At 39.2% G+C, this 12008-nt stretch overlaps 1 protein-coding gene across 7 annotated transcripts in view; it reads right to left on the bottom strand.

The window, feature by feature from the left end:
• Positions 1 to 12008, bottom strand: part of LOC5574561 (calcineurin-binding protein cabin-1) — a 254046-nt gene that overhangs the window by 183609 nt on the left and 58429 nt on the right. For 4 of the 7 annotated variants that reach the window (XM_021853550.1, XM_021853551.1, XM_021853552.1 and 1 more), the window contains one exon: positions 11004 to 11184. The exons of the other annotated variants lie outside the window; for them this stretch is intronic. In XM_021853550.1, the coding sequence (XP_021709242.1) occupies positions 11004 to 11184 (181 nt within the window). The remainder of the gene's footprint in view (positions 1 to 11003; positions 11185 to 12008) is intronic. 7 annotated transcript variants of the gene reach the window in all.

Raw genomic sequence — 12008 nt, 5'->3', positions numbered from 1 at the left:
GTGGAACGGGAATTCGTCACAAAACGTTACGCGCTTGTTGATGTTGGTCAAAATTACCTCACGCTAGTTCCTTCAGAACTTCCTTGTCCTGGCTACTTTTTGCCGTTGGGTTTTGCCGGATAATGCTCGAAACGGATTCCTATTTGGCAGAGAGTCGGTGGTTAACCTTCCATGTTATACGGCCATTGCGAGCTAAATTACCTTGGCACATTCCCTGAACACAGCCTTGCTCTTCTCACCGGTCCCGCAGCGCGTGTGCTGGCGTTTTTTCCTTGATCCGGGCTAGGCGGTCCGAATCCCGTTAGCTGCTGTCCCGTCGAAATCTGGAACTTTCCTTTGGTCCGCGCGTCCTGGCACCGTGTCGGCAAGGATTTGCTTCGAACAACTTAGTCTGCCACGAGGAGGCAGCTTCGAGCACTAGCACCTCTTCTCTTGCTGCTGCCAGTGCACTTTTTGTCTGCCACAGCGGAAACAAACTTTTTCCTGTGTTGCGGTAGTACTGATGATGACAGATGTGAATCGTATTCTCAAAGGGCGTGTTCGAGTTAATCGCTTTTGTGTACAGTGTAATTTATGCTCGAAATTAACTAAATTCGAAATGAACGTTACAATGGGATGGAGCCCATATATTTTCCCTTCTTTTATATGTCAGCTATCCTTTCAAAATGTCTTGTTGGCAACTATCTTCTTCTCATTCTTTCTGAGACAGTTCCTGTTTATCAGCTCAGTAGGCAAGGGTTCAGTCACAAATTCCATAATGTCAAAAATTGCCATTTTGGGCACCTACCCATTTGGCACCATTTTTTGAATGGAAATTCTACATATTGTGTATGGGGTGTAACATTTTAAGGACAACCACCCACAACATTTTTTGCCCCCTTCAGCGTTACGAAATTTGTGAATGGACTTTTAATAAAATAAGCCTCTCATTGACTAAGAGCTTTCCTTGTCAATTGGGTCCTAAAGCCCTGTCCCAATTTTAGTGCCAAACGCTTAAAACTAGGCCAAAAACACATGTTTACTCAATTTTCTATTGTTTTCCGTTGGTTTAAGCCCAAAAACATTTTTATTAGATTTTGTCGAATCCTTTGGCTTAAACTCAAATTTTGGGTGTATTTTGTTTTCCGTGTCCCTTACGAAACGTCAGATAGGAACAACCCCAGTGGTCGAACTAAAACCCCTGTGGTGTTTTTGTCGACTAAGCGAACGTCAAACATGATCAAAAGTGTCAGGGTTCATTTATGGACCAAATTTTTAAATTAAAGTTTAAACATGATATAGCCATTATTTGAGCGGGAAAAATTGCTAAAATAATTACAGTAACATGCTTTTTCGTGTTATTAAATAAAAACAAGATTTCATTACAAATTTTAGGACCCAATTGACCATTCTTTTACATGTGCCTCTATGCCCAGGGACGTCAAGGAAATGTTCAATGCATAAGATCCGCCATCGGAGGAATTCGAACCTCGAACTAATAGCTGCGTGATCACCGGTATTTGGACTTCTTGGTGGTGTTCATGTTTCAATTTTGCCTTTCAACAAATATTTTCCTTTCTCATGAATGTAGGTTGTGCCATAGCATCACGTTGTTACAGTGATCATTCACGTCATAGCTTCAAACATTTTACCAGAAATTTGCCCTTCTTTCTTTAAAAGGCTGTTCTTTCATGTTTTCGTTGGTTAAGCTAGTCACTAATATTTGCATATAGAACAGCTTTTTTTTAAATGAATATATCCTGAAGGCATTCACTTAAGTGAATCCTGCTATAATTCTAATCAGAAATTTACTCTTTCTTGTATCTTCTTGTATTAAATCAGACAGGTATCTTATGGATTTGCTCATCACTTTTATGCCCACCAACGAAAGTTTTTAATGTAGCGGCAATCAGAGTCCGCCGTTTTTTCTAACATGTACAAGTGTATTGACGTTTCCTTGCTATAGCGGAACGGTTGTCTATCAGGTTGGTCTTCAAGCGGGTTCCATAGAACAACACTTGCAGCAACTATTTCAGGGTGATCTTCCACCATTACAATCGTTTACGAAACAAAATATTTAAGAAGATCTTAAAGACCCCTACAAAAATGATTAAAGGAAGTGGGTACTGATGTCCAATAAAAGACTTTACTACATCCTTATGCATATTATAGCTATACTTTTCATAATAAATTCACCCTTCTTTTCGAAATAGGATGTTCTTCAGAGCATTGCAATGTGGCTGTGGCTGTGTGAATCTCATCAAAATTATTATATTATTTGCTGAAAAACTAGCTGCTTTTTTATCTTCTAATATTTGTAGAATATATTGTTGAGCCAAACTCGTTGAAAACTCATAAGGAATCGTACAATTATCTCCCCACTCTATAACTAGAATAAGTTTAAAAATGTTATGCATTCGGGGTAGTGACCCATTCGGAGAAGTGGCGTTCGGGGTAGTGACCCATTCGGGGTAATGGCTTGCGGGGTAATGGCGTTCGGGGTAGTGCCATTCGGGGTAGTGTCATAGAGTCTAATTTTTGAATAAGTATTTCTCGAAAGAACAGTTTAATTATAAAAGAAGAAAAATTTTCTGTTTAAAACATTAGCAGCACTAACTCCAATAATTTTGTCGACAATATAACTATAAAGAACAGCCTTCAATTTAAAGAAGGGATAATCTCTGATGAAAAATTTGCCAATAATATGTGTACAACCGAACTCAAAAGATTAGCAGCAGTTACAGCGTCGTTCATATTCTTGGCATTACACCCCAACCCAAGCTCTTAGCTTAGTGTTCTAGAAGCACTTCCACAGTTATTACCCAAATGTTTGCTTTGCCAAAGTGGCCATATTGCATTATCATTTGTGCACGATACACGAGCACGTTTATACTTCGTGGCCTGGATCGATTTGAAACCGAACTAAAATACATTCTGCATGGTTTTACTCTATGGCCACATAAGTTACCACAAAGCTAATAAAGGCAATTGACAGCATTTTTATGCTAGTCATTTAATCATGTTTTGTCCTAGAAATTTACCTCAAAGGATTCACAACTATGGGACGACTGCAAGGCAATCGTATTTCAATGGGCACACTTTTGATCTTTGAAGCGCTCCACAATTACCAAAAAGTCAGCTCACTTTTTACACAAACAATTTATTTTTTTTTATTTGGGAATTATGCCTATCGTCCATTATGCCTAATGTCAATTATGCCAAACATCAATTATGCCAAACGTCCATTATGCCTATCGTATTTATGCTTATCGTACTTATGCCTAACGTCGTGCATCCTCGTCTCACGTCTCTCGATGTGAGAGCGACTCGTCTCGACTCACACGCCGCGCAGAATAAGCACAACAGATTTTGCAAGGGTCTTTCAGCTTTCCACGGCCGCATAAAATGAAACCGCGAGCCGTACTTGGAGAGGTCCTTTTTTAGCTTTATGTTACCCTTAGGATAATTGTACAGTAAATCAATAGTACACGATTATTTTATTCATATATTATGGATGGGATTATCACAGAAGGCCGAATCACAAAAGGCCGTATCACAGAAGGCCGAATCACAAAAGGCCGAATACATTCTACCTACCACAAAAGGCCGAATGCCCAGAAGGCTGAATCACAAAAGGCCAAATCACAGAAGGCCGAATCACAAAAGGCAAAATCGAAAAAGGCCGAATCGCAAAAGGCCAAATTACAAAAGGCCGAATCGGAAAAGGCCGAGTCATAGAAGGCCGAAATAGGGTTGAAAATTACAAACCTAAAGAATAAAGCTTCAATATGAAAAACAGGTCATGCCTTTTTAAATGCAGTCATGTCAGTAACCAAAAACTACATGCGGCGAAGCCGCATTGATAATCTTGATTCGATTTTGGCAACACGGAAATCCATTAGCATTAAGCATTTCGCACAAATTTGTAGGTGGTACAGTCCTAGATCGTTATATGAGGGTTGCCTCCTTCCCGTCCGTTACCAAAGTCAAAGATTTGGGACCAACTCTTGACTCTTAGACAAAATTGACGCATCCTCCAACGATCGAAAGCTGCCCTGGCCACGTCCTTGCGAATGCTGAGCAATGGGAAGGAATGATTAATTGAACACCTACTTAAGAAAGATGCAGAGAACTCTACGATCTGTCATAGGTGTTACGGGATATTGTGGGCCTTCCTTAGCCGAGTGGTTAGAATCCGCAAAACAAAGCAAAGCCATGCTGAATGTGTCTGGGTTCGATTCCCGGTCGGTCCAGGATATTTTAGTAATGAAAATTCCCTCGACTTCCCTGGGCATAGGGTATAATCGTACCTGTCACAAGATATACGAATGCGAAAAATGGCAAGTTTGGCAAAGAAAGTTCTCAACTGTGGAAGTGCCCATAAGAACACTAAGCTGAGAAGCAGGCTCTGTCCCAGTGAGGACGTTAATGCCAGGAAGAAGGGATATTGTGGAATGCTAATGGTAAGGGAAGGCCATAGGATACGTTTAGTAGACGTTCTGGCACATATGAATAATATTTGTGTCTGGGTTCGATTTCCGGTCGGTCCAGGATCTTTTCGTAAAGGAAATTTCCTTGACTTCCTTTGGCATAGAGTATCATCACACCAAAGTTCAAAAGTTCATGCGTTCATTCTGGGCTACCTATGATTAACGTAAGAGCTACGTGAAAAGTGCGATGGAAAAAAATCACGTATGTTTTCACGTAACAATGACGTTTGGATTATTTTGAGTGTATGATTTTCACCATCAAAGTTTACACCAAACCCACAGAAAGGCCAAGGAGTGCTTTCTATGTCAGCACATACCTTGTGGGTTCAATATTTGCATGTATGAAGCGTATGAAGCATATTAGCGAGATCATAGGTCAGTTATGTCGCCCTCTATGTTGCATAAACGGTTGCTCGTATACAGATGAAAATGTCTTCGAGAATTCAACGCGTTTATAGTTCTTCACAATTTCTTTGTCAGCTCGAAGATTGAAGTGTGCTCTTAGGTACAGTCAACTCTCCCTTACTCGATCTCCGTATCTCAATATGTATCTAGTTACAGAACCATAGTAAAATTTGGTGTTCATGGCTACCTCGATGGTTCCTTGAATCGCATATTTGCACTGTTTTAGTTTTCTGTAACACGATATCTCCCTAACTCGATGGTACCTTAATTATTGAACTATGGAGAGATGACTGTACATCATATCTTGTGGCTGCTTCTCGTGCGCTCATTTGCCTTAAAAGCATCATGTTTACAGCACTTTATAAGGCCTCCAAGGACCGAAAGTTTTGTTGTTTATGCTTTATTTTTGTTGCTGTTTGTTTTTTGTACCCTACATTTATGAAAAAGCGAATTAAAAATTATTAGGATAGTTTGAAATTCTACATTTTCTAATAAATTTTGCATTGTCATTGATGCAAAACTTACTGAAGTCAACGTATGGAGACAATTCAGCTTAAATTATAAGAAACATTTGTAGCTACACTTGTATAAAATTTTATCGTTTCACATTTTTTGGTAGATTTTATCAGAGTGAAACTTTTAACAGCTACTGTTTGTTTACGTTCGGATATGAAAACGTCATAGTTTGTATACACTGCAACAATGGGTTTTGGTATGATCCTGGAATACTAAAATCTTAATATCATTATTCGTTTTTGTAAAATTCAAACTGTCCGGCCATAGAGGCTGTCCGGCCATAGAGGACTTCCCCCTATATTCTCAACTATACGCGGCGGTTGAGGAAATTTCGTAAAATTTGGTGACTTATTGAAGTCTTACGGCGTGTGATTGGAATGAAATCCTTCAGTGAAGAAGTACGAAGGTTTTCCATAGTGAAAATAAGTGCCCGGCGAAGTAAGTCACCCACGGGGGCGGGAAGAAACTTGTGTTGGAAAGTGGTGTGGCTCAGTCGATCGCTAAGCATTTCTCTCAAATCGTGTTCGTCCATGCGATTTCGGTGAAAAAGTGCAAAGTGAATAATTGAACTGAAGTTATTTACCGAAATACAGTACTTTTATTGCATTTTTGGTGTACAAGTGTACAAACCATAACAGCTTTAACAAAATTACACTTGGATAATGAATCTATGTTGCAGGTAAGTTTGAATATCCGCCGTAGTGGAACATTTAAAGTTTGATACGACAAACTGTAGCCAGGTCCGTCCCACTCGGGCTCAGATTAGGTACCACTTCTAGTACTGCATTTGGTCCCTCGGTAGTGTAAAAGGTACCCAAGATTGACAGATCGCAGTACACTTTTCACGGCATTCTAGATTACCTTATGAGCCATAAAATTTTGGGCAACTGCATGGGACATGGAGGTCTTTAATTTGTCTTTGCTGTAGCGCTTACGACGAAGTAGAATAAAACCCTATTACGGTTTAATATGAGCTGGATAAAATCTTATTCAGCTAGTAATGTTACTTGTGTATCTTGTCCCGCGTTACTCTACTGTAAGAATGTCCATAGTATTGTAAAAAACTGTGCTGCTGAATGTTTGTGGTTTTCACTAGAATTTATTTCAAAGTTTTGACCTTCTGTGATTCGGCCTTTTGTGGTAGACCCATTATGGATTACGGCTTCAAGTCTCATTTTGGGTATCAAAGACCAGTACCAACAGTCCCTTTTTCCTTTTATTTTGTTTTTCGTCTTATGCAGTCTTCTTGCACGGAAGTTGCACTGAAGCAAAGATATCTGATCTCTCAATTCCAAAACTGTTGTCCAACTATCTGAGACTTTTCAAGCTACAGTAAACTCTCCCTTATTCGATATTCCGTATCTCGATATCGAGTTAGAGAACCATAGTAAAAGTTGGTTTTCATGGCTAACTCGATGGTCCCTTGGATCGCAGTTGCTTTGGTTTTATGTTCTGTAACTCGATACCTCCCTAACTCGATGGTCCCTGCAATATCGAGTAAGGGAGAGTTGCCTGTATCAGCAATAGGATTTTCCGCCTCCAAAACTGCAACGAAAGTGTTGGCATCGACTAAGATTCAATCCATAGAATAATCCTTATGTAATTTCTTTTGGTTGAGGCCGCACGGGACGGTGTTTTAATCGGGATTATCACAGAAGGCCGAATCACAAAAGGCCGAATCACAGAAGGCCGAATCACAGAAGGCCAAATCACAAAAGGCCGAATACATTCTAGCCTACCACAAAAGGCCGAATGCACAGAAGGCCGAATCACAAAAGGCCGAATCACAGAAGGCCGAATCACAGAAGGCCGAATCACAGAAGGCCGAATCACAGAAGGCCGAATCACAGAAGGCCGAATCACAGAAGGCCGAATCACAGAAGGCCGAATCACAGAAGGCCGAATCACAAAAGGCCGAATCACAAAAGGCCGAATCACAAAAGGCCGAATCGCAAAAAGCCGAATCACAGAAGGCCGAATTAGAGTTACAAACCTAAAGAATAAAGATTGGAATAAATTGGATATCAAAAGAACAAGGCCATGCTTTGTTAAATGCAGTCATGTCATTAAACAGTGTAAAGTTTACATGCGGCGAAGCCGCATTGAGGATAGAGGAACTGAGGCAGCAGAAGGCCGCCGAAATCTCCGATATCCGAAGGTTGTGTATAGCATCTATTCGGTGTCATGCAAATAGCAAATCCAGGCGTTTGCCCGGTATAATGCAAGCAGAGGATGTTTTTCCATTTTTAGGTCCGTTAGGTTAGGACAGCAAGCAGAGGATGTTTTTCCATTTTTAGGTCCGTTAGGATAGGACAGCAAGCGTTTGCCCGGTATAATGCCAACATAGTCTTTTACACAACAAGCAGGAGAATGATTGCTGAGATAGGGTATAACAACGAAGCCACACCTCAAATTTTCAAGAGCACAAGCACAAGACAACCGCGAGCACAAGAGCACAAGCACAAGACAAAGCGCTCCGCGAATTTTATCCCATTGGTCATCACCAGCAAGCAAGCAATTTGATTGATTTTCAACGTGAACTCTTGTCAGATTCTCCAGCCTTGTGCACTTGAAAATTCAAAGTTTGACTTCGTTTTATAATCACCTTAAGTGATCATAAGAATACTAAGTTTACTAAGAATACTTTTCGTCGTACAGTGCCCGTTCGATTTTGGCAACACGGAAATCCATGTACACAAAAATGGATCATGGTCAGTCACAAATCCTGTCAATCTCAATGATTCTGTGGGCCTTCTTAAGGGTTAGCATATTCGGTAAATTTAATTAATGGTCATTATTACGGTGATACGGTTTTAATAAAAACAACCATTAAATTTTGGAACGGTTCAATTTAGGCCACATGAAAATTTTTGGCATGTTGCCAAAATCGAACAGGCAGTTTTCGCGAGATTATTATTATTATTTATCTTTATTAGAGTGGCTTTTCGCCCTTGGCGAGTTCACCACTTAAATTTCGCGAGATTTTTACAGTTATGTTGTACAAAATACAACAGCACGGCTACTTAAGCTCCAATCATAGAATTTTTTTTTTGGTGTGTCAGCTAAGAATAGACCAGCCGACACACCCAATAAACACTAACCATACATTCTTATTCAGCTAGTAATGTTACTTTTGCATCTTGTCCCGCTTACCCCACTGTTAAAATAATCATAATATTGTAGAAAAAGCAGCTGAATATTTGTGGCTTTCCCTAAAAATTTCGGTCTTATGTGTTTCGGCCTTTTATGATTCAGCCTTTTGTGATTCGGCCTTCTGTGATTCGGCCTTTTGTGATTCGGCCTTTTGTGATTCGGCCTTCTGTGATTCGGCCTTCTGTGATTCGGCCTTTTGTGATTCGGCCTTCTGTGATTCGGCCTTTTGTATGTTTCGGCCTTTTGTGCTTTCTGCCTTTTGTGATTCGCCCTTATGTGATTCGGCCTTTTGTGGTAGACCCGTTTTAATCACCCTCTCCATTTGAAGAAGCAAATCTCAAGTACCACTCAATATATCGATGCGAAAAATGTATCACTATAATTATATAGATACATGTAGTGCACAACCCAATAAATTTTCAGTTTAATTGGTTCACTAAAACTAGAGATTTGCTTCTGCGATGTTTTGATGATAATTGTTAGAGTGAGACAAAACATAGGGAAAACAACACGGTCTCCCGTGTCACCTTAATGAAAACAGGACGTACCGGCAACTAGTCGTTGCGATAAGCGGATGCCGTTTTACTTTCCATGATCTTTAACGCCTGTAGCCACTTCATCGAAAAGTTTTATGGGTCGTAATATGCGAGAACTAAATTAAGGATAACTTCCACAAACTGAATGTATTTTGATATGTTTAACCTACCACAATAGTTATGTTCAGTTGCTGAAAAAGAAACATGTTTTGAATTATTGCTCTTGTTAATTTAGTGATTACCTTTCAATTTTCGGAAAGCTGTGACAAGAATCACATCGAATTGTATCGACCTACGCATATTTTTTTTTTGATTTTCACTTTCTCGAAACTTCATCAACTTTGTCATGTTGACATGTTTTGTTTTCGCTAGAGATACGATCTAATGAGCTTAGTACGAAACTAATGCATTTGAATGCAGATATTTTTTCCGATACATCGAATGCATAAAGAGTGATCCACCGGATCCATTCCTTGTTGCTACTCCATTTTTGCCAGGTCAGCTTAACTTACACAATATACCAACACGCAGCAAACTGAACTATCGAAATTCATACATTTTGCCTTATAAAAGATGGAATGATTATTACAATACGAACGCTTTAAGTATCGTTTTAGCATCACTCCAAATAAAGGCGTCGATAGGCGCGTGGTGTACGCACGAGCCTATCGACCGCAAGGTTGTTGGTTCGGTTCCAGGTTACCGCGTAAACATTTTTGGTTTTCAAATTCTGGTTTCATAAGGCAAGTTTATTAATTTCAGCCCGATTTCTTGTAGCGAATTTTCATATAGGGTTTCTATGTATTTCGATATTCTATTTGCCTCAGTGAACCAGATGACTGCTTGGGACTAAAAGACACCCTCAGTGTATAAGTGCTGATGATCTGCTATTTTTAAGCACCGATGGCGCCTGCCATTTCGAATGCAGGCCAATTAGGGGAAGGCGGAGGAATTGATGATGCATTTAAAACTGGCCCACTGTTAACCGGATATACCCCTGCATCTACGCCAGTTCATGCGGGAAGGGTTTGGGTGGTAATTTTATGGCTGAGAGCCCATTTGATATTTTAACAGCCGACTTAATCGGTTGAAAAATTGGTCGATTATTACACGCTTATGGAAGATTCACACAGGCATCAACCGAATATCACCCAATTCAATATAGGATGTGCCGGCGTAACCCTACTAAATGGGTGGATACGTCGGTATTTTGAGTGAAATCCATCCAAAGTAATCTACTAAACACCAGATTTCGTCGCCTGGGATTAAACCCACAACCTTTTGCTTATGAAGCGATTAGACCACCAACCCCGTCTAACGTCGCATATTTTATATTTTTTCTTCACGCTATCTGTTATAGAAGAAAAGCTTGGTAATATTAAATTTACTCCAAAACTGTTATTTTTTTTTCGTTAGCTACTCGGAAAATAAATTATACTTCAGGAAAAATCGAAGACTTTCATTTTTTTTTAATTACCGTGAAATTTTTTTAATTATTGACAAAAATCAGCAAAAAATAAGTATCGGGAAGTTCAAGAATAAAATTTAGAAAAAAAAATCAAATATTATAAACTCATAAATTCGCAAATAAAAATAAATAAGTAACTGTCCAAAACATCAAATTAAAAATCAAAATCAAAAAAAAAAAATTAAAAATTTGGGCATATACACTTAAACTATTTTACAGGAATCCGTAAATTTCACCGTAATGTTAACAGCTGATAAGTTTGGTGAAATAAATTAACGGAGTACGGTAATATTTTACAGTCTTCGGTAAAATTTCACCGGAATCCGTACAATTTTAACGGATAAAACACCGAACGGTTCAGCTGTTGAGATTACGGTGAAATTCACGAATTCCGGTAAAATAATTTAAGTGTGTAGACTTTAAAGAAATTCAAAAAATCACTATTCAAAAACTTACATAAAATATTGCGACAATGCCCGCTTCAGAAATCCATCAGCAGTTGATTCTATGAATTCTGCACTATCATGCAAACTTTTTCTTTTCGTTGACCGACGATTTTTGTGCCAGCCCCATTGCTCTAGAATTTTTAGTTCACTACCTCGGCGACGACTTTTAGCTTCGTTGTCCATTGCTGAATCTGAAAAAAAAACATTAGGTAGGACGGGGTAAATTGATACAGAAAAATCAATAGATAACTTCGATTGTATAACATTTTGCGATAATAATCTTGCAGTTGTCCGACATTTTTCGGTAAACCATCTTGCGGTGTGTCGTTTCGCGGTTTGTACCATTTCGCGGTATGTCATTTCACGGTCTATAACATTTCGCGGTGTATCGCGTTGACATTATCAATAACAACGTTTTCATAGGAAAGTTTCCCTTTTTTTTGAACGCAAGCCGTTCTTCCGAATTGCACTGTAAAGAAGAAACATCCCGGTACAAACCGCGAAACGGTACTGACCGTCAAATGGTACTAACCGCGAAACGTCGTACCGCGAAATAGATTACCGCAAAATGTTTTTTTTTTGTGATATTCAGTTAGAGCTACCTGACAGCTTTTCTTGTCTAGGTTGAACCCTCGGTCTGGCTTTTGCCAAGTTTCCCCTCTACCAGGACCAATATTCAGACGGACTAGGCAATGGCGCCCACATGAACACTGTTTTTTATTAGTATTGTGACGTGGTAGTTTGTGAAAAGTATCCATATCCCCTTGTTTCTGCGAAAATAAAGCATTGTGAAAATCAGCAACTCCAACAGAATTTGTTTGAAATAGTAGTGTAGAAGTGTCATTACTAATACTGTTTAGTCGAAATGATTTTGAATAATTTGTCATTTAATAACACTATTTTTTATTAGTATTGTGACGTGGTAGTTTGTGAAAAGTACTCATATCCCCTTGTTTCTGCGAAAAGAATGTTCGCGCACAGAGCGAACGTTTAAGAATATCTTAACGGTCATCAC

This window comes from Aedes aegypti, chromosome 3 (assembly GCF_002204515.2).
Source record: "Aedes aegypti strain LVP_AGWG chromosome 3, AaegL5.0 Primary Assembly, whole genome shotgun sequence".
In the NCBI taxonomy this organism is placed as follows: domain Eukaryota; kingdom Metazoa; phylum Arthropoda; class Insecta; order Diptera; family Culicidae; genus Aedes; species Aedes aegypti.
This window is presented reverse-complemented; position numbering and strand designations above follow the sequence as displayed.